Here is a 23,682-nt window from a genome sequence, read left to right as displayed (position 1 = left end):
GTAGAAGAAGCTGTTAGATGCAAACAACCATATTCATACATGTAAGGTATGCTAACAACTTTATTACATTCTACCTATTATACAGGAATCTTCCCAGACTGGGAATAGCTAGATAAATGTTCTAGAGGGAGCTTCAAGCGGAGATCAGTCCTGGGTCTTTTGCAGCTGCACAAGGATGCCAGGCTAATTTCCTGCTTGAGACTTCCTCCCTCCCTGGTTCGGTGAATAATCTTATTCGATCAATAAATTTGTTCTCACTGATTTGTGGCATTTCCATCGGCACCAACGATGAGTTTTCGGCCTCCTCGTTTCCAGCAGCCCAAGTGGGACATCCCAGGCAGTGACAGAGTTCACTCATGGGGATGTGACATGCCTCTATCTCACCAGCTGCTGCACCATGTGGTTTTTCTGGGAAGATTTCTGAGAATTTTGAGTATATCCATATGGTACCCAAGGGAGCTTCCAATCATGACTTTGTGTAATTGTCCTGCCTAACTCATGGAATTTTACTGGGGGGGGGGCAGGAAAAAAAACCCTTAGGATGAAAGAGGGGGGGAGGGAGAGGGAGAGGGAGGGAGGGAGGGAGAGAGAGAGGGCGGGGGGGAATGAATGAGAATAACTAGTTAACTAGAATAGTTTATCTGTTCTGGAAGTAAAGATTGTACAAAGGTTTTCCCACAATCCAGACGCTTTATTTCCAGCAATTATTGTGCCACATTTTTCAAGGCTAGAAAGAAAAATCCATGCAATTTGGAAGCATGGGAATTTCTGGACTGTACCTAACAGATTTATGTAGCTAAACATGCTAACGTCCTTTGACCTGCTTAGAAATAAATACAGCTGACCAAATTGTCATTTTTATGGATATTTACAGCCAAGTACTTTGTAAACTTAGGAACTAATTTCCCCCAAAGGAAATCTGTACTCTATAACCTTGATAAACTGTCAAAAACTCAAACCATGACTAGACCTGCCATTTCTCTTGCCAACAATGTGCACTTTCCAGAAGCTTATGAAGATTCAGTGGGATGAATGGGTGGGATTAACATCAGTGGTGAAATGTAAAATTTGTTACTACTGGTTCTGTGGGCGTGGCTTGGTGGGGATAATGTAACTGGGTGGGCGTGACCAACTTTTTTTTTCCTTTTAAAAGCATTTTTTCTACAACCTCTTCGGCCAAGAGGTTGTAGGAAAAATGCTTTTAAAAGGCTCTGACGATCCCAGCTGAGTTGCCTGATCGTCAGAGGCTTTTTTTTTTAACTTTTAAAAGCATTTTGAATTCAGAAAAAAAAAAAATCCTCTGTCTTAAGTATAAAAAGACCTGAAAAATTGGGTATGCAGGAACTGGGTATGTCTAGTCTGATGAAAAGAAGGACTAGGGGTGACATGATAGCAGTGTTCCAATATCTCAGGGGTTGCCACAAAGAAGAGGGAGTCAAGCTATTCTCCAAAGCAACCGAGGGCAGGACAAGAAGTAATGGGTGGAAACTAATCAAGGAGAGAAGCAACTCAGAACTAAGGAGAAACTTCCTGACAGAACAATTAATAAGTGGAACAACTTGCCTCCAGAAGTTGTTGATGCCCCAACACTGGAAGTTTTTAAGAAGAGGTTGGATAACCATTTGTCTGAAGTGGTGTAGGGTTTCCTGCCTAAGCAGGGGGTTGGACTAGAAGACCTCCAAGGTCCCTTCCAACTCTGTTATTCTATTCTATTCTATTCTATTCTATTCTATTCTATTCTATTCTATTCTATTCTATTCTATTCTATTCTATTCATTGCAAGATAAAATATTCGGTGCAGTTGCGCTTCAATTGTAAACTCAGAGCAGAAGCAAACAAATTTACACTCTTACTTTCCCAATATAATCCATAAACCTCTTCACCCGATCAAGATCAATGCCATTTGCCCAATGGCCTTCTTTCTTGAAATAGGAACCAATGATCAAGGCATTTGCACTTAAGTAGTCCTTCACATTATCCAAAGTCACACCAGATCCCACCAGTATTGGAATCTTCACCGCAGATCTGACTTCTAGAGAAAGTAAACAAGAAAATTCATAACGGAACTTAATAATAAAATTTGTAAGGGAGACTAATTGAGGTTATAATGACTCTACATCAGGGGTGTCCAACCTGGGCAACTTTTAAGATTTGTGGACTTCAACTCCCAGAATTCCACAGCTGGCTGGGGAATTCTGGGAACTGAAGTCCACAAGTCTTAAAGTTGCCCAGGCTGGACACCCTTGCTCTACCTGTTCCAGCAGTTGCTTTTCTTACCATTCTCTCCTTACACCAAGGAATGACTCTAGTATTTCCCTGATCCTAAGATGATCCTCTTATACAGATAGTCCTTGACTTACAACCATTTGTGTAGTGACCATTCAAAGTTACAACAGCACTGAAAAAGAGGGACTTCTTGTCCCAAAATTTCCTAATCTTAGGACAAGTCCACCACATGTGGTAGAATGTCCCTTGTTTGTGTCCATACCTCCAACAATTCGGATACATCCTGGCCAATCTCGTTGGTGGCAAATGCCATCGGTAGAACATTTTGTAAAGATTTTCTTTATAAGCAGCTGACATCGCTGGCCATTGCAGCATCCCCATGGTCATGTGATCAAAAATTTGGATGCTTGGAAACCGGCATGTATTTGAGACTTTGCAAGCTGGCTTCCGACAAGCAAAGTCATGGGGAAAGCTGGACTCGCTTAATGCCTGCCTGGTTCACTCACTGGCAGCGTTGCAGTTAACAACCATGGCAAAAGGGTCGTAAAATTGGACATGACTCACTTAACAACCCACCTTGCTTAGTAACGGAACTTCCCAAGTGTGATGGTTAAGTCAAGGATTACCTGCAGATCCTTTGCATTCTTCTTGATAACAACAAATATTCAGGAGCAGTCAATCACGGTCAATTTTTTTGTTTTGTTTGTCTTTTAATGACCCCGTAATCAGTGGTGGGATTCGGCTGGTTCTATCCGGATTTGGCGAACCGGTAGTGGCAACTGCGGGAGGCTCCGCCCACCTGCCCAGACGCAATGTGTGAGCAAAAAGCATGCGTGGAAGGCCACATGCATGTGCAGAGGAGGCACGTGTGAGCGAAGCGAACGCGCGCTCACATTTGTGAACTGGTAGGGAAGGTGAGTGAATCCCACCTCTGCCCGTAATCCCTTGTATCAGGGTGGAGTCGGGGCAACTGAATGGAGCTGAGTGATTACTGGCCGGATGCCCTTCCTGTCGCCAATGCGGAGTTCATAGCAAATAGTTTCTCACTGTGCCCATACACACAAAAAAAATGCTGTCTCTTAAACTGCAAATGAAAAGACTGCACTTTTAAGTTATTTCATTAACGTTTTACTCTCTCCAGCAAAACCACCAACAAGAACTCAGGTGCTTTGACTCTTCTGCCCTACGACTAGCGCCAAAAGCAGCATTAGCCATGCTGGAAACGAGATAATATCATCTCCCCCCTTTTCAGCGCAGCTCTCAAAGAGACAAGCACGGAGATCAAAAAAAAAAAAAAAAAAAAAAGCCCATCGGCGTAAGCTGCTCAATGGGCTTATTCGGTTAGATGATGAAAGGAACCCAAACGGTCTACGCTTAAGCAGCTGCAGGGATTCCCAAGGCAGAGTCAGGATCAATTTGCTCGCGTAGAACGATTACATGGCCATTTCTTCTTTTTTTTTTCCTGAAGAAAACCCGGCCCACTAAGCTCTCTCTGATCTATTTTCATTGTACAGAATTGCAGCATTTAGGGTTCCATTTATCTTGGTTACTTGCGTTGTCGCTGAAGAAAGACTGAATGTCCTCAGGCAGATTTAATTTTGTGTGTGTGTGTGTGTGTGTGTGTGTGTGTATCTCTCTCTCTCTTTCTCTTTTCATCTAATTATCTATCTATCTATCTATCATCTATCTATCTATCTATCTATCTATCTATCTATCTATCATCTATCTATCTAATCTATTTATCTATCTATCTATCATCTATCTATCTATCTATCTATCATCTATCTAATCTATCTATCTAATCTATCTATTTGTCTGTCTGTCATCTATCTATCTATCTATCTATCTATCTATCTATCTATCTATCATCTATCTATCTATCTATCTATCTATCTATCTATCTAATCTATCTATCTAATCTATTTGTCTGTCTGTCACCTATCTATCTATCTATCTATCTATCTATCTATCTATCTATCTATCTATCTATCTATCTATCTAATCTATCTATCTATCTATCTATCTATCTATCTATCTATCTATCTATCTATCTATCTATCTATCTATCTATCTAATCTATCTATCTATCTATCTATCTATCTATCTAATCTATCTTTTTGTCTGTCTGTCATCTATCTATCTATCTATCTATCTATCTATCTATCTATCTATCTATCTAATCTATCTATCTATCTATCTATCTATCTATCTATCTATCTATCTAATCTATCTTTTTGTCTGTCTGTCATCTATCTATCTATCTATCTATCTATCTATCTATCTATCTATCTATCTATCTATCTAATCTATCTTTTTGTCTGTCTGTCATCTATCTATCTATCTATCTATCTATCTATCTATCTATCTATCTAATCTATCTATCTATCTATCTATCTATCTATCTATCTATCTATCTATCTATCTATCTATCTATCTATCTATCTATCTATCTATCTAATCTATCTTTTTGTCTGTCTGTCATCTATCTATCTATCTATCTATCTATCTATCTATCTATCTATCTATCTAATCTATCTTTTTGTCTGTCTGTCATCTATCTATCTATCTATCTATCTATCTATCATCTATCTATCTTCTATCTATATATCCATTTTCTCTCCATCCATATATATATACTTACATCTCTCTTTCTCTGCATCTCTCTCTCTAATCTATATATCTAACCATCCATTCTCTCTCTCTCTATATATATATATAGAGAGAGAGAGAGAGATAGATGATAGATAGATATGTGTATATATGTATATGTATATGTATATGAAATAAAATTATTTCTTTATCAGCAAATATAAATTTGGTATAAAATGGTTTGTTGTGAATGCGACTGCTTGAGGGCTCCTGGATTGGAGCTGAAAGGTGAAAGGGAAGCAGTATGCTTTCTCCCACATGTTGGGGTAGACCAGGTGCTTCGACAGGAAAACACACACACACACACACACACACACACACACACGCACGCACGCATGCATATATATAAATTATATACACACGCAGACACATATACACCCCCCCATATCTATCCCCATCTCTCTCTTTCTATGTATCCCCATATCTATCTTCTCCATGCATTTCTCCTAGCCACCTACCTATATCCATCCATCCATCCATCCATCCATGTCTACCTTCCTCCATTTATCTACCTCTATCTCTGTCTGTCTCTATTTCTATCTCTATCCCTGCCCTCAAACAAGCATTTCCCTTGTATTTCTGTTATCCCTTTTTCAACTATTTCAAAAGAAAAATAAAACAAACACAATGATTGAACTTGATCCCCTGGTGTCTAGAGGTTATCGCTGGTGCAACGTTTCTGAAGATGTTGTTTTTCCTAATGGAGCATCCATTTCCAAGCTACTGTATATATACCATTTTCCACCTTCTGCACTTTTAATGTTTTTTTATTAGACAAAACCTTTCAAAAAAAAGGTTTTGAAAAGATCACGAAGAGTGCTGTTATTAATGCCTTACAGCTATTATCAGTAATTAAGCCTTTCTATTCCCCCCTTTTTTATTTAATTAAGAAAAATGGGAAATATATACACTCTATTATACAGTTATATACTTCAAACTAAGTTCAAGCATGTCATGAGATAACTAACACAGCTGCCCTAACTAACTGGTTACGGCCATAAAAGGTGCTAATAATATTTGTTTTTAAATGAGCTACTTAAAGGCAACCTATAAAGAACATGCTCAAGAAATATTTTTCATAGTTGCAGAAATCAGAACCAAAAAATAGCAAATTTAAATTGCAACTGCCAACATTTAATTTAAATAGGAGGAAAATAGTGGAATAGTCTACCTATGGGGGTTGTGGATTCTCTGTTTCTGAGGGTTTTATTTATTTTTATTTATTGATCAAACTTTTAAAACCAACCAACCATCTATCCCACAGAGAGACTCTTAAGCACAGCCTAGTTGTCTATCTCTCACAGATTGGCTTCATCAGTTTTCCTGAATATTGCAGAGGGGTGGACTAGATGATCCTTATGACCGCTTTCTACAATTCTGAGATTAAAATGGATCCAAGTCAAATCACACAGTGGAAGACTCAAGCAGCTCACTATAGTTTATATTTGGATATTTGGAAATATTTTCTTTTTCAGTAAAGATAAGTAGGTAGGTAGATGATAGACTGATAGATAGATAGATAGAAGATAGATAGAATCTGTCTGTCTATCTCTATCATATCTATATCTATCTGTATCATCTATCTATCTCTATCATCTATCTATCTATCTATTTATTTATCTATCTATCTATCTAATCATCTATCTATCTATCTATCTATCTATCTATCTATCTATCTATCTCTATCTATCTATATCATCTATCTATCTATCTCTATCTCTATCATCTATCAAATCTATCATCTCTCTCTCTATCTATCTATCTCTATCTCTACCATATCTATATCTATCTATATCATCTATCTCTATCTATCTCTATCTATCTATCTATCTATCTATCTATCTATCTATCTATCTATCATCTATCTATATCATCTATCTATCTATCTATCTATCATCTATCTATCTATCTATCTATCTATCTATCTATCTATCTATCTATCTATCTATATCATCTATCTATCTATCTATCTATCTATCTATCTATCTATCTATCTATCTATCATCTATCTATCTATCTATCTATCTATCTATCTATCTATCTATCTTTATCTATCTATCTATCTATCTATCTATCTATCATCTATCTACCTATCTACCTATCTACCTATCTACCTAATCTATCATTATCTATCTATCTATCTATCTATCTATCTATCTATCTATCTATCTATCTATCTAGACCAGGGCTGTCAAACTCAAGGCCCGTGGGCCGGATCTGATCCATGGGGTGCTTAGATGTGGCCTACGGGGCCGCCCTGGAAACAGTGATGGACCGGCCCACAGTGCTGCTGTCAGTGAAAACGGAGCTTGGAAGGGCCATGTGTACCCCCAGGCTCCATTTTTGCGGCAGAGGCTTGCAGGAGGCCATCGCGACCAAAAACGGAGCCTCGAAGAGTGTGGTGTGGAGCTGGCCATGATCCCCAGCTCCTTGAGGTCAAACACATCCCTGATGCGGCCCTCAATGAAATCCTGATCTAGACCTTGATCTAGAGAGACAGACAGATTTCAACAGCTCTGAAGAAGGAGCAACTGGATGTTGAAATGTAAGGTATTACAAAGATGACAAAGGCTAATAAACTACGAGAGCAGTGTCTTTTGGAGCAAGGGATATAGAAATGTCTTCATACATAAATAACCAACCAACCAACCAATGGAATCCCTTCGTGTGGCCTTTACAGGTCTTACCTTCTAGTTCTTTGGGATCTGTCTCTGATCCAGTTGCAGTTCCAGTCAACACAACCCCATCAGCAAGAAAGAATTCAGCAGCCTTAGCGGTTTCCGCCACCGTGACGTCAGCTGTCAGCACATGAGCACTGGGGAGAACACCGATACAACCTTTGTAAAGTTATCAGTGGTCATTTTACTCATTAGGTCTCTTCTTATACCAATTCCTTATAATTTCCTTGATTTGATAAACCAGGGACAAGTGCAATGGCATTTGCTGATTAGTCGTTGCCAAAACATAAATAGCCAGAAGGTGCTGGCATGGAAACTAGGAGATAGTGAGTTCTAGGCCTCCCTCGGGTATGAAAGCCGCCATTTCCACCCCACTCCTGAGGGAAGGATATTAGTTTAGTTTAGTTTAGTTTATTTGATTTGTATATCGCCCTACTCCCGAAGGACTCAGGGCGGTGAACAGCCAACAATAAAATACATAAATACAAAAAATTTAAAACCAGATAAAATCAAATTAAATCATTTTGGCCCAGACAGATTAAAACACCCCGATAATTTAAAAACAAAATCTCCATTCCCACCCCACTCTGGGGCCAGCCAGAGGTGGTATAATTTGCCGATTCTCCAAACTACTCAAAATTTCCGCTACCAGTTCTCCAGAACCTGTCAGAACCTGCTGGATTTCACCCCTGGGATAACGTAATAAAAATGAACATTTAAAAGACTTCAGAAATTAAAACCACACCAGTCGGAATGCAGTATCAGGCATCTTGTTTTCAGAAGGGATCCCATTTACCTGTGCTTCTTTTTAACATCAGCAAAAACCTGGATGTGTTCAGCTCCGATTTGCTTGCGGTATCTTAGCAGGTTCCCAGCGCAAGCGTTCAGCATCCCTTCGTCAGCCACATGGGAGAAAACGAAGCCTTCAACTCGAACAAAATCCGCACCTAGAAATAGCAATAAACAAATAAATAATCAGTGCTGTTGATAAAGCTAATTAATTTTGCTTGGTCCTCAATTACGTCTAATTAAGTTTCCCAGATGATGCCCAAAATAAAATAGGTTACGTTAGAAAGACCAATGGAACACAGATAAACATGTTGCGGGAATAAAATGTCAGTTCAATCTTTCTCCTCTTCTTCCCCTTCTTTCTTCTATCTTCTTTTCTTCTTCTTCCCTCTTCTCCCCCCTTCTTCTTTCTTTCTTCTCTTCTTCTTCTTCTTCCCCTTTCTTCTTCTTCCTCTTCTTCCTTCTTCTTCTTCCCCTTTTCTTCTATCTTCTTTTCTTCTTCTTCCCTCTTCTTCTTCTTCCCCCTTCTTCTTTCTTTCTTCTTCTCTTCTTCTTCTTCCTCTTCTTCCTCTTCTTCTTCTTCCCCTTCTTCTTCTTCCTCTTCTTCTTCCCCTTCTTCCTTTCTTCTTCTTCCTTTCTTCTTTGTTCTCCTCCTCCTTCCTCCTCTTTTCTTCTTCCTCTCCTCCCATCTCTTACCACGTAAGGTTGTTTTAAGAATGCATGTGGAAACCTCGCAATTCTGCGTATAATTTTAAAAGAACACCCCAAAAGGAAGACCTTTGCAAAACAAACAGGACCAGGCTGTGTTTCAAGGACACAAACTCAAGAGTGGTCCCTGAAACAAAAGAGAAATTTTGTAGCACAAGGAGATTTTTTTTTTCCAGTAGCGAAGGCTATTCAGGAATGTATCTGGCGTCACCCAATTTAACAAGCCAGGTGTCTCCTCTTTCAGCAGCTTGTATGAACAACAGCTTGCTGTTTTACTTTGCTAAAAAGTTGCTCTTTAGCACAACACTTTACACTGTCAGGTTTCAAGGAAAGGGAGGCCTTGGTGTACTGTAGGCTCAGCAGTCTCATTTGATTACTGGAAACTCTTAGGATCATCGATGAATTTATTTATTTATGGCGCTTTTAAATCCGTTTTGGCCTAGGGCGACTTCAATCCGAGTCTCTGCTGTTTTCAAGTCTCTGCTGTTTTCTTGGCAAGGTTTTCAGAAGTGGTTTTGCCCTTGCCTTTTTCCTGGGGCTGAGTGTGTGTGACTGGCCCAAGGCCATCCAGCTGACTTTATCTCTAAGGTGGGGCTCAGTGGTGAAATGGAAAATTTGTTACTACCGGTTCTGTGGGCATGGGTTGGGGGGTGGTGGTAATGTGACTGAGTGAGCATGGCCAACTTTTTTTTTTTACTTTTAAAACCATTTTTTTACAACCTCTTCGGCTGAAAATATGCTTTTAAAAGCCTCTGACGATCCCGGCTGAGTTGCCTGATCGTCAGAGGCTTTCTTTTCTTTTAAAAACATTTTTTCTACAACCGAAGAGATTGTAGAAAAAATGCTTTTAAAAGCCTCTGACGATCCCAGCTGAGCCGCCCGATCATCAGAGGCTTTTTTTTTACTTTTAAAAGCATTTTTTCGGCCGAAGAGGTTGTAGAAAAAATGCTTTTAAAAATAATAATAATAATAAAAAAAGCCTCTGATGATCGCGCGGCTCAGCTGGGCATGGGGGAGGGCAGGGATTTTTGCTACCGGTTCTCCGAACCACCCGCTGCCATCGCTACTGGATTGGGCGATCCGGTCCGAACCGGAAGCATTTCACCCCTAAAGCTCAGAGTCTCCCAGTTTGTAGCCTGGTGCCTTCATCATTACAGGTAGTCCTTGACTTACGACTGTTCATTTTGCAATGGTTCGAGGTTACAACGGCCTCAGTGACTTCTGGCCTGAAGTTACAGCCACTGCCCCACCCTGATGGTCAAGTGATCGCAATTTGGATGGCAGTGTCTTGTGGGTCATGTGATCCCAACCTGCAACCTTCGAAGCTGACTTCTAACAAGCAAAACTGGTTTAGCCAGATTCGCTTAACAAGCTTGTGCTTTACCGAATGACGCCGATTCCCGTAATCCCCACGGCTGGTCCCTTAATGTCCATAGTAGAAATGGTCATAACATCAGATCTGGTCATGTGATGATTCACTTAACGACCACATTGTTTAGCGACCAAAATTCTAATCCCGATTGTGGTCCTAAGTCAGAAGTGGGTTGCAAATGATTTTTACCACCAGTTCGCCGAGCGCACACATACTCACTTCGTGTGTGCGCCTTCCACGCATGTGCCCTAAACTAGATGAAATGAAATTGGTGACTTTAGATGATGATCACAATGCAGGCATAATCTATAAACTAGATTACCAGCTGCAGAGCATTAGAAGATACAAGTATCGGCTTTTGACTTTAATGTAACATGGTGTAATTTTTCAATTACAACATCAGATAGGAAAGAAACGGAGAAGAGGAGGAGGAGGAGGAAGAACGAACGAACGTGTTTCTAAGAAATGGGACCCGAGTGCTTTTGAGCCCTATCAAGAAGATAATCAAAATAATAGCTGCCGAGCAGAAGACATTTATAGCTGTATCTTTACTGATGCCAGAAATAGTCCACAAGTCAATAACGCACACCCTTCTACGCAGCCTCAAACAGATGTGGTTAATTAAATCGGGAACTCTGCGCAGGAAATTATGCACTGCTGAAAAACACATGGTACACCTGTTAATAATGAAACAGTTGGGAAGACAGCTTGGCAAACGGTTCCAGACCCAGGAGAAACGCTCAACTGTGTTCCCGCTCAGAAACAAGGGGGGAAAAAAATCAAGAGAAAACACACTTCTGGATAAGCCAGTGAAATACAGAACATTTGATATTAAAGACAAATGATTGTTCTTTACAGGCATTTCTCAAATCAAGAAAGAGAATAGGTTGCAGGGATCTGCGCTCCCCCCCCCAAACTGTTTGCCAGTGCAGTAATTGTATAACAGCTGTCCATCCTTATGAGCTCCTTTATTTCTGTTCCTACTCTTCCTAACTGTAGGATTGATCACTTTGTTCAGAAGGGACCTTGGAGGTCTTCTAGTCCAACCCCCATGGAATCCCATGGCACCGGAAGTTTTAGAAATCTTTGTATGTTTCAAAGCTACAGGTATTTGTTGATTTACAACCACAATTGAACCCAAAATTTCTGTTGCTAAGCGAGATATTTGTTCGGTGAATTTTACTCCATTTTACAACCTTTCGTTCCACCATTGTTAAGTGAATCACTGCAGTTCTTAAATTAGTAACACGGTTGTTAAGTGAATCTGGCTTCCCCATTGACTTTGCTTCTCAAAAGGTCACAAAAGGGGATCACATGATCCCGGGACATTGTAACCATCATAAATATATATTTATTTATTTATTTATTTATTTATTTATTTATTTATTTATTTATTTATTTATTTATTAAATTTATATACCGCCCTATTCCTAAGGGACTCAGGGTGGTGAACAGCGAAAGATAAAAATACATGTAATACAAACGTTAATAAAAAAACAATTAAAATATACTAAACACTCTGGTCCTAGATAATTCAAGACATCCCAGTTTAAAATAAAATCAAAAAGCAATATAAAGGGAAAGTTAGGCCAGGCCGGCCTGCTGAAACAGGAATGTTTTGAGGGCACAGCGGAAAGTGCGCAGATCCGGAATCTTCTGTATCTCTGAGGGGAGCTCGTTCCAGATGGTGGGTGCCCCCACAGAGAAGGCTCTCCCCCTGGGGGCCGCCAGTCGACACTGTTTGGCTGACGGCACCCTGAGAAGCCCCTCTCTATGGGAGCGTACTGGGTACATGTAATATGAGTCAGTTGCCAAGTGATTCACATGACCATGGGGATGTTGATCACATGACTCTTCGAGACCGACTTCTGCCACCAACAGCCTCCCACCGGCCAGTTCGCTCCCACAGAGAGGGTCTCCTGAGGGTGCCATCAGCCAAATTATGTCGGCTGGCGACACCCAGGGGGAGGGCCTTCTCTGTGGGAGCCCCTGCCCTGTGGAATGAACTGCCCCCAGAAATGTGTAAGATCTCGACCTCCATGTATTTTGCTATGCCCTCAAGACCCTGCTGTTCTGCCAGGCCGGGCTATCAATGTAATGATTTTTAAATAGGGTGTTTTAAATTTTGGGGGTTTTAAATCTAAGCCGAAATTATGTAATAATTTTAATGTGTCTGTCTTTGTGTTTTTAATAGGCTGTACACTGTCCTGAGTCCTTCGGGAGAAGGGCGGTATAGAAATTAATTAATTTCTAATTAATTAATTAATTTATTTATTTATGACCACGGGGATGTTGATCACATGACCATGGGAATGTTGCAATGGTCGTAAGTGTGAAAAACGATCAGAACTCGCTTTTTTCAATGCCGTTGTAACTTTGAATGGGCACTAAGAGACCGGTTGTAAGTTGAGGACTAAGGTACCTGTACTAGAAATTGCACAAATAGGGAGAAAAATATTCAGAAGTCACCTTAATTCAGAGTAAATGAATACGAAGAGCCATCCCTAGGAAAAAAAAAAAAAGAGCATTTGCATTTAAAGTCTTTTAAAAAATTATAAGAAGAATATGAGAGAAAACAAAACAGCCGAGTTATAAAGTGCATTTTAATATGAAGACGTATCTGCTGCCTAATCAATTCTGCTTATTGACTGAAGTGCCTAATTGTTTAAGTAAAGCGACGCAATCATCTGCAACGCTAAAGGGGGGATAAAAATGGCATTAGCGTTTCTGAAAACAAAATGCAATAGAAAAAGTAGTGCCGAAGCTAAAGAACAGATGTTAGGTATAATGGACAATTCATCCGTCACAGTCAACATCAAGATACATTAAAAAAAAAAGTATAAAAGTAATATAGGTCCTCAATATTAATCATCTTTTATACATACGCCGTATACCGTACAAATGAAACGCTTAAATTTTAATTCACTGTGCCAGCCAAAGCTCTGTGGGTAGAATTTTTTTATTATTAATGCTCCAGCCATAAAGAAAGTCGGCTTCGTTAAAACACGCAGTCATCCTTTCTGTCTGAAATGCACCAAAAGCAAATTAAAATCTAATTACTGGTTCGACAAAGGATGTCTTACTGGAATGGTGCCTTCAAAGGCAGAGTTTTCCGAAGCGCTAAACACAACATATTTCCATCGGACCTACAATAACCCTGTGAAAAAGGTTGGTGATTTATTGTTCCCCTTTTACAAAGACACAAAGGCTAAAAAGTCTATCTGTACCAAAGTCCACCTCATTGGACAGGTTATATCAGGTTATAATGAAATGCAGTCATATGATCCTATGTGCATGTGCGGGTACAGATGTCTGAACTCCAGAACTGGGTCATCAGTGGTTTTCACGGGAATCTTTATAACTTGGAATAACAATAAGCACTTAGACTTATATACTGCTTCATGGTACTTACAGCCCTCTCTAAGTGGTTTACAGAGTCAGCATATTGCCCCCAACAATTTGGGTCCTCAATTTTACCGACCTTGGAAGGATTGAAGGCTGAGTCAAATTGGAGCTGGTCTGGATCGATCTCCTGGCTGTGGGCAGAGTCAGTCTGCAATACTGCATTCTAACCACTGTGCCACAATGGGAAGGAAGGAAGGAAGGAAGGAAGGAAGGAAGGAAGGAAGGAAGGAAGGAAGGAAGGAAGGAAGGCAATAGCCTTAGATTTATATACCGCTTCACTGTGCTTTATTGCCCTAAGCGGTTTACAGAGTCAGCCTATTGCCCCCAACTAATTGGGGGCAATAATTTGGGCCCCGATTAATTGAATTTATTTTTAGTTATCTTAACTTTTATATTGTATGTTATTTTAATTTTCGGCTGTTCACCGCTCTTAGTCCCTTCGGGGAGAAGGGCGGTATATAAATTCAATAAATAAATAAATAAACTATCTGGGTCCTCATTTTACCGACCTCGGAAGGATGGAAGGCTGAGAGACTAAGCAATTGAGTGCGAGTCAAGGACTACCTAAGGTTGGTAAACTGAGGACTCAAGATTGTTGGGGGGCAATATGCTGACTCTGTAAACTGCTTAGACAGGGCTGTAAAGCACTGTGAAGCGGTATATAAGTCTAAGTGCTATTGCTACCTGTACTTGCAAAATACAAGTAGTTCTTGACTCACGACAGTTCACTTAGTGACCTTCATTTGAAGTTACGACGGCACTGAAAATAGTGCCTTAGGACCATTCTTTCACCCTTATGGCCATTGCAGGATCCCCGATGGTCACATGATTTGACATTCAGATGCTTGTCAACGGACTCATCTTTAGGACGTTTGCAGTGTTCAGGGGTCATTTTGTGACCTTCTGACCAGCAAAATCAATGGGGAAGCCAGATTCACTTAACAACCGTGTGACTAATTTAACAACGGCAGTGATTCAACTTAAGCCACGGGGGTGCAGTGGTTAGAGTGCAGTACTGCAGGCTACTTCTCCCGACTGCCTGCAATTTGGCAGTTCAAATCTCACCAGGCTCAAGGTTGACTCAGCCTTCCATCCTTCCGAGGTGGGTAAAATGAGGACCCAGATTGTTGGGGAAAAATAGGCTGACTCTGTAAACCGCTTAGAGAGGGGCTGTAAAGCACTGTGATGTGGTATATGAGATTCAGGTGCTATTCCTATTGCTATTCCTCCCTCCTTCCCTTGGTAGTGCGGTGGTTAGAATGCAGCATTGCAGACTAATTCTGCCGACTGTCAGCAGTTCAATTCTCAATGGCTCAAGGTTGACTCAGCCTTCCGTCCTTCTGAGGTGGGTAAAATGAGGACCCAGATTGTTGGGGGCAGGAGGCAGACTCTGTAAACTGCTTAGAGAGGGCTGTAAAAGCACCGTGAAGCTGTATATAAGTCTAAGTGCTAGTGCTATTAACAACGGGGACAAGTAAAGTCGTAAGACAGGACAAATTTGTTTAAGAATTTTTTTCACTTCACGAGATAAATTTTGGGCTTAATTCAGTGGTGGGTTGCTACCGGTTTGCCTTGGCTCAGACAAACTGGTAGCGTCGTCATCGTCAGGTTCCGCCTACCCACCCAGACGCTTCTGCGCATGTGCAGAAGTATCACATGTACGCACGAGCAAACCAGTAGCAAACTAAATTGAAACCAATTACTGGCTTAATTGTGGTTGTAAGTTGAAGACTACTGTAATGCCTAATTATTTTCCATCCTCAAACGAAGTAAAGAGCTCCATTACATCACAAGTAGCACTCGTGTTAATATTATCCGCGGTCAGCTCTGAAATGCACCAAGAAGAAAGTAACTTTGATGTCCCGATAAGACTTATTTACGTTGAGCTTTCAATCTGCCGCTCATAAAACTCCGCACCAACGAAAGTTGTGCAAAGCGGTGTGCAAGAGGGAAGGAGGAATAGGGCTCAGAAAGCTGATGGCCTAATCCAGGCCTTTGAACTGTGTGCTCCTAGAGCTGATTTTTTTCTCTGATTTTTTTTTTCCTGTAAAGTTAGGAATTATGCCAACATCAGGAGAATACAGAGGCTGGGAAAACGAGCATTAAATAATCACAGAGAGAAAGTCGGGGCTCTCAAGTTGGTGCTATAACATAATTTATTTCATGAAAAGACAGCAAAATGTGTTGCAACTTGTGTCTTTCTCGGGACAAAGTTGATATATTATTTTAAGTGAATTGCTTTTGTTGTGCTGAAAAATAAAAAGGGCTCCGGAAGAAGAAGAAGAAGGGAGGGTAGAAGAAACAAGACAAACAGCAATAATAAATACAACTTTGTAGCTATTCCATCTGTCATTCCTTAATGGATTTTTTTTTTTTTTTTTGCTGGAAATAATAATAAAAAAAGAGACCACAGTGGTAGAAAAACAAAGGTTAGGAAATGAAAAATGACCCTGTTTGCGTCTCTCTTGTGTACCATGCTTGAAGCAAAGCAACTGCTCCATAAAAGCCATAACGAGAAGCATTTGAGTCATATGAAACACTTCTAAGGAAACACACAGTAAAAAATAAATAAATCCAGGCAGTATTTATGAAATCACAAGTTTCCATCATCGGTTGAGATCAGTCAACTCTTTCCCCTTCCAGGTGAGAAAGATAAAACACACATTAGAGATATTCAGAATCAGAATAGAGCTGGAAGGGACCTTGGAGGTCTTCTAGTCCACCCCCCTGCTGAAGCAGGAAACCCTATACCATTTCAGACAAATGGTTGTCCAGTCTCTTCTTCAAAACCTCCAGTGATGGAGCATCCATAACTTCTGCAGGCAAGCTGTTCCACTGATTAATTGTCCTCACTGTTAGGAAGCTTCTCCTCAGTGTCAGGTTGCTTCTCTCCTCCTTCTTCGAGTTACGACCGCTTCGTTCAGCGACCGTTCAACATTATAACGATGCTGAACAAGGAGGAAGGCTTACGACCTGTCCACAAAGTTGCGGTCATCGCACTATCCCTGTGGACTCGTAAGGTTACCATTTGTGACCTTCTCTGGCCACTTCCCAAAAGCAAAGACATTTCAATCCTATGTGACTGGATCCAATTTTACAAGGTTGTTTTTTTGTGGCAGTCATTAAGTGAACACAAATGCTGTGATCATTAAGCAAATGAATGCACTTCTGTGGATGGTTTTTTTTTTTTGCGGAACATTGGAAATTCCAGAAGATGGCACGGAATGTCACAAGTCGCTCCCGTTAGTCGCCTTTGTTTTTTCTTCCAAGGAGCCCCACAAGAGTATGAGACTCCGGGGATGTCATATCCCACAGCACACCTCATCCATGCTCTGTAACGCCCACCTGTCCACAGCACACAGCCCATGCTTATTGTTCTAAGCCAATTCCCCAAACACGACAAACCCTCTCAAGTGAACTCAAAGATTCCTTTATTAGGAGCGCCAGCAGTCCCGGCTAAAAGTTTCTCTCTCAACACAGGCTAACAAGTCTCTCCAGCCGGAAGATGAATAGTTGCCTGCCACATCTATTCAACTCCACCCTCTGCCTTTTATTCCCAGAGCTAGGATGGGGCTGTGCTAGTAGCAGTGACTCTTCCATCCCAAGAATCAGCCCATAGATTTCCACTGCTCTCCTCTCCTCTGCCTTCTGCGCATCTGCGTGTCAGGCACTGGACCCAGCTGTTCCTCCTCTTCCTCATCAGCCACCTCCAGACCTGGGGGCTGTTGATTCTCCATCTGAGGGCTGACAGACAGCCAAGGCTCCATCTCTGTCTCTTTCTCTCTGACAGCTCTATTCCTTCTTCCCACTCAGAGCTCTCAGGTTGCCTTGATGCTGACCCCAACTCCCACCCCTCCTCCTCCTCTGATTTGGCTGCTGGAGGGGCCGGCGGCCGACAGGACACAACACCTATGTTGGTCTGCCCATGTTCCCCATCACATGCCTGAGGCCTTCTCGGGCCTGCCTGTCCTCCCATCCCCTCCTACTCCTTACCCAGAATTCCTGCCTCTTCCTCCTTAACGACCCACATGGTGCTGGGACTAAGATGGCCACTAGGACAGCCAGGATTAAGACTGAGCAAGATGCAGTCTCCAAAAGGTGCTTTGAAGCAAAGCACTGGTCTGCAACTCTTTTAAAGCAGTTGCACCTTTAGACAGAACAGCGATGTTCCAGGAGGAGGCTACATTCATACTCCCATGTTGCACAGCCCATGTGACACTCAGCTGCACAGTCAGGTGGTGTCTATGGAGTTTGTGCTTGAGGTGGGGAAAAAATGAAACTCTGATTTTGGATTTTACCGATTAGATAGGTTTGTTGTTATAGAAATGGCTAGTTTATATTATTATGTACAAGTAAAAAGTTGAGGTTTGATGCTATTACCCTGTTTCCCCCAAAATAAGACATCCCCTGATAATAAGCCCAATCGGGCTTTTGAGCGCATGGCAATAAGGCCAAGCGCTTATTTCAGGGTTCAAAAAAATATAAGACAGGGTCTTATTTTCAGGGAAACACAGTATCTTATTCTACTGCACCAAAGGGAGTTGAAAATCAACAGCTTTTCTTTCTTTCCCCCTTTTTTTTCTGCACTTTTCCCTTCGCTTTTCTCTCCCTTATTTTTCCTATTATTTGCTTTTGTATTTTATATTATAAATTAATAAAGGAGAAGGAGAAGAAAGAGGAGGAGGAGAGGAGGAGGAGGAGGAGGAGGAAGGAAGGAAGGAAGGAAGGAAGGAAGGAAGGAAGGAAGGAAGGAAGGAAGGAAGGAAGAAGAAGAAGAAAAAGAAGAAGGTTCCTTCACTCACCTGAAGCAAGGGCAACAGCTAAAGCTTGCTGATTTGCAGCACATAGTATTTGAACCCCAATGGGGAGCATGGGACACGCCTGTTTTACTGAGGCACAAATCACCGCCATAGCTGCTGTAACCTCTGCACCAACGTCAAATGTGTAAGGCCGGTCATGCATATTTTCAACAATCAAGCCGTCCTGTGGGAATAAATGCAGAAGACGCTGTTCAAGTCAGAAGAGCTTCGGAAAACGGCCGGAGAAAAAAGGAATCAGAACTACTATGAAGCAGATAGGACAGGACAGGTACTTCCTGACTTATGACCGTAATGGAGCCTGCTTGTTGAGTGAATGCGTGATTGTTAAGCAAATGCCACGGTCTTTAAAGCAAAGCCGTTTTTGGCAAAAACAATAATCAATTGTAGTCATGGGACCACCGATGCTGCAAACGGTTGAAAATGCAAACTGGTTGCCGAACTGGATTGCAAGTTCTTTTTGGAGGGGTCTGTCATAACTTTGAATGGTTGCTAAGAAACCAGCTGTAAAGTCTGTAGAGATTCTCAGTCATGCAGGTCATGGTTGTCCCAAATGTGATTTTTCAGGAGGCCACTGGACTTTCTTGTTTTTTTTTCCTTTGAAGACGTTTCGCTTCTCATCCAAGAAGCTTCTTCAGCTCTGATTGGATGGTGGGGAATAGAAGAGCTGAAGAAGCTTCTTAGAATAGAATAGAATTTTTTATTGGCCAAGTGTGATTGGACACACAAGGAATTTGTCTTTGGTGCATACGCTCTCAGTGTACACAAAATAAAAGATACGTTCATCAAGAATCATAAGGTACAACACTTAATGATAGTCGTAGGGTACAAATAAGCAATCAGGAAACAATATCAATATAAATCGTAAGGATACAAGCAACAAAGTTACACTCATACAGTCATAAGTGGAAGGAGATGGGTGATGGGAACGGTGAGAAAATTACTGCCCTTGCTTCAGTAATGCAGACTTACTGAATAGTTTGACAGTGTTGAGGGAATTATTTGTTTAGCAGAGTGATGGCATTCGGGAAGAAACTGTTCTTGTGTCTACTTGTTCTGGTGTACAGTGCTCTATAGCGTCGTTTTGAGGGTAGGAGTTGAAACAGTTTATGTCCAGGATGCGAGGGGTCTGTAGATATTTTCACAGCCCTCTTTTTGACTCGTGCAGTATACAGGTCCTCAATGGAAGGCAGGGTGGTAGCCATTGTTTTTTCTGCAGTTCTAATTATCCTCTGAAGTCTGTGTCTCTCTTGTTGGGTTGCAGAGCCAAACCAGTTATGGAGGTGCAGATGACAGACTCAATAATTCCTCTGTAGAACTGGATCAGCAGCTCCTTGGGCAATTTGAACTTTCTGAGTTGATGCAAAAAGAACATTCTTTGTTGTGCTTTTTTGATGACAATTTTGCTGTTTCTTAGATGAGAAGCGAAACATCTTCAAAGAACGAACAAGAGAGTCCAGTGGCCTCCTGGAAAAGCGCATTTGGGGAAACCAGCTGTAAGTTGGGACTATATTTCTCTGTCTACTCAGAAGCCTAAAGCAACTCTCTGGAAACTCTGTTTTGGCTACCAAAAGTCACACAAAGAGACACATCATCCATTTGGGTGTATGTGGCTAAACTTCTGGATTAATGCTTCTCGAAGGCGTAACTACGAAGACTTCTAGGTCTCTATGTAGGAGAACTCGCAGAAGTTAGCAGCAAAAGCTTACACGATGATGGAGAAGGATATTTTCCCAATATGTTTCAAACAGCTTGCTAAAATGAAAACAGCCACTCGGCTCCCTGTTCAGCAGCCTTCCTTCCACCATCTCATATATCCTATATATCTCATATATTTTCTGGCTGTGTTTGAAGGATCACATCCTAACTTAATAAAGTCTTAATAAAGACTTAATGTGAACAAGTTTTTTTTTTTTTGACTTGTGCACGTTGCTTTTTCTCATTCTTCCTTTCGAGCATGTAATAATTAACCTCTGAAGTTCTCAATTAGCTAAACTTCTTCGTGATGTATGAACTGGGAAACGATGGTTGCTGGTTTCAGAAATAGGTAAAAAGAATTTGGAATCTTCATCTATCTTCCCTGGTTTAAGATCCTAATGCATTTCCCAATTATTTCCCAGTTCAGGCATAACAAGAAAACTATTAATGGAAAGCTCCCTGAATTATTTTAGTCAAATCATGTCTGATTTGGGGGGGGGGGGGAATTAGCTATCGCATGTCAAAAATCATGGGGTGTAGAAATTCTTCTGTTCTCCTCTTCAGCTTTAAATCAAGCATAACAAGAAAGGAAGATTGCTCTTAAATATGGGTGCTCCATCAGTAGAGATTTTTATTTTTATTTTTATTTTTATTTTATTTTGAATTTGTATACCGCCCTTCTCCCTGAGGACTCAGGGCGGTGAACAGCCAAGTAAAAACATCAAGTACAAATATTAAAATACAGTTAAAATATACATATATAAATTTGGCCCCATTAATTAAAAACAATAAACAAAACACTTAAAAACACTTAAAAAAATTAGGCCAGCCCGGCTTGCTGGAAAAGGAAGGTTTTAAGGGCACGGCGGAAGGCACCGAGGTCTTGGATTCTCCTTATCTCTGGGGGCAGCTGATTCCAGAGGGTAGGTGCCCCCACAGAGAAGGCCCTCCCCCTGGGGGTCACCAGCCTGCACTGTTTGGCTGATGGCACCCCGAGGAGGCCCTCTCTGTGGGAGCGCACGGGTCGCTGGGAGATCGTCGGTGGCAGCAGGCGGTCTCGAAGATAGCTAGGCCCTAGGCTCTTTTAAGAAGAGATTGATCTGGAATGGTATAGGGTCTCTGCTTGAGCAGGAGGGTGGACTAGAGACCTCCAAGATTCCTTCCAACTCTCTTATTCTGTATTCTGTAACATTTTCATAGAGGAACTCAATAACAGAGCTTTGGAGGTTAGTATCACTATTAATGAATTGAAAATAATACTAACAACAGACTTAAGATATTAAGGTAATATTAGATAGAGAGAGATATTATATTAGTGTCTGTGTCCCGATCAGAGAAAAGCAGCATATTTAACCCAAATGTCATCAGTAATCCTCATCTTCAAAAATGTAACTTTTACACAAGTAGTCACAATCAATGTGTAAACATAGTGAAGTTCAACACACCAACGCTTATAATTAGGTCAGCCACATCTTTTACAAATCTATCTAACAAAACGAAATTCAATGTAGAGAAAAGTAACGTCCTACACTTGGGCAAGAAAAAACAAAAGTACACATATAGATTGGGGGAAACCAGGCTTAATAGCAGTAACTGTGAGAGGGATCTTAGAGTCTTAGTGGACAACCAGCTAAATATGAGCCAGCGGTGTGCAACAGCTGCCAAAAAAGCCAATGCAATCCTAAACTGCATTAACAGAGGGATACAATCAAGATCAAGTGAGGTCCTAATACCACTCTCTAAAGCCTTAGTAAGACCACACCTAGAATACTGCATCCAGTTTTGGTCACCACACTATAAAAAAGACATTGAGACTCTAGAAAGAGTGAAGAGAAGAGGAACCAGGATGATTAGGGGACTCGAGGATAAAACATACAAAGAACGGTTGCAGGAACTGGGCATGGCTAGTCTAGTGAAGAGAAGGACCAGGGGAGACAGGATAGCAGTATACAATATTTGAGGGGCTGCCACAGAGAGGAGGGGGTCAAGCTGTTTTCCAAGGCACCTGAAGGCCAGATAAGGAATAATGGATGGAAACTGATCAAGAAGAGATTCAACCTAATAAGGAGAAATTTTCTGACAGTGAGAACAATCAACCAATGGAACAATTTGCCTTCAGAAGTGGTGGGAGCTTCATCACTGGAGGTTTTCAAGAAGAGATTGGACTGCCATTTGTCAGAAATGGTGCAGGGTCTCCTACTTGGGCAGGGGGTTGGACTTACAAGATCCCTTCCAACACTGTTAATCTGATCTAAAGAAGTAGCCACAAACAATTCATAAAGATTGTACACTTCAACCCATCGACACTTAATTATATCGCTTGATTCTTCCCAAAGAAGAGGTTAAACTCTGTTGGTCTTGAATGATAGCTGCCATTTTCACTAATAGTAATCCTTTCTCTTTACACTATGGGTAAATTTCAAAGGAAGAATTAGGATTGAATAAAAATGTTTAGGGATGATACATCACCGACATTTGGAGTTATGGATTCTCCAGTAACATTAATGATGAGTTACAGATATTTTACAGACAAATATTAGTAATTCTATAAAAATGCCACTGTCTTTCCACACACACACACACACACACACACACACACACACACACACACACATCCCATTCCTTTTAGAACAACAATATCAGAAACTGGCAAAACTGAGAGAGCTCTAAACTCCTTGGGATCTGTCACCGCATATAATCTTGTCATGGCAATTTTGATTGTGTTTGGCAAAACAAGCACAGAGCAGCTATAATTTTTCAGCACAGATGGCATCATGTCTGAGCATTCACTTGTTTTCATTTATGCGCTCCAACATTATAAATCTTCCATATTTATTACGTTCTTTTTAAAAAGAATCACTAATGCATCAAACGAGGCACCTTAAAAAGAAAAACTGAAGATGTGCTTTCATCAGTCATGTCTGCACACTCTTAAAAAAAAAAAAGCATGATGCACATGTGATTTATTTTTTTGGGGAGGGGCTAGTTATTTTTCTATTTCAGTTTCAGCACTCCTTATCCCAATTAGAGGCTAGGAAAGAGCCCAGGATCGCTGCAAAAAGAAATGGTTATCAACTAAAATGTGATAAAATTGGAGGCAAGCTTTTCAGTTCTCCAGAAAGCCTATAAAGTGTTGTGATCCGCCAGCAGCCTGTGGAGCTGGCAGCAGAGTCGGACAGTGAGGAGTCTGGGGAAGGCTCGGACAAGGGCTCTGCGTCGGAGGCAGAGAAAGGGCCATCTGGGACGTATGTACTGCCTCCAGAGCCTCCAGAGTCAGACATCAGAGAGGCAGAAGAACAGGAGGAGCCTATTCCCAGTGCGCGCATGTGCAGAACTGCCA

General features: G+C 41.1%; 1 protein-coding gene across 1 annotated transcript in view; it reads right to left on the bottom strand.

Annotated features, from left to right (window-relative positions):
* Positions 1-1,841: 1,841 nt before the first annotated feature.
* Positions 1,842-23,682, bottom strand: part of LOC139323357 (uncharacterized protein F13E9.13, mitochondrial-like) — a 27,701-nt gene continuing 5,860 nt past the window's right edge. Inside the window, exons 4-7 of the mRNA XM_070952671.1 lie at positions 18,630-18,810; positions 8,350-8,500; positions 7,563-7,690; positions 1,842-2,032 (exon numbers count right to left, since the gene is read on the bottom strand). Coding sequence (XP_070808772.1) covers positions 1,842-2,032; positions 7,563-7,690; positions 8,350-8,500; positions 18,630-18,810 — 651 coding nt within the window. The remainder of the gene's footprint in view (positions 2,033-7,562; positions 7,691-8,349; positions 8,501-18,629; positions 18,811-23,682) is intronic.

This window comes from Pituophis catenifer, unplaced genomic scaffold, assembly GCF_029215685.1.
Source record: "Pituophis catenifer annectens isolate HBS135680 unplaced genomic scaffold, rPitCat1.0.hap2 SCAF_13, whole genome shotgun sequence".
In the NCBI taxonomy this organism is placed as follows: domain Eukaryota; kingdom Metazoa; phylum Chordata; class Lepidosauria; order Squamata; family Colubridae; genus Pituophis; species Pituophis catenifer.
The sequence above is the reverse complement of the archived record's forward strand: the minus strand, read 5'-3'. Positions and strand labels throughout refer to the sequence as shown.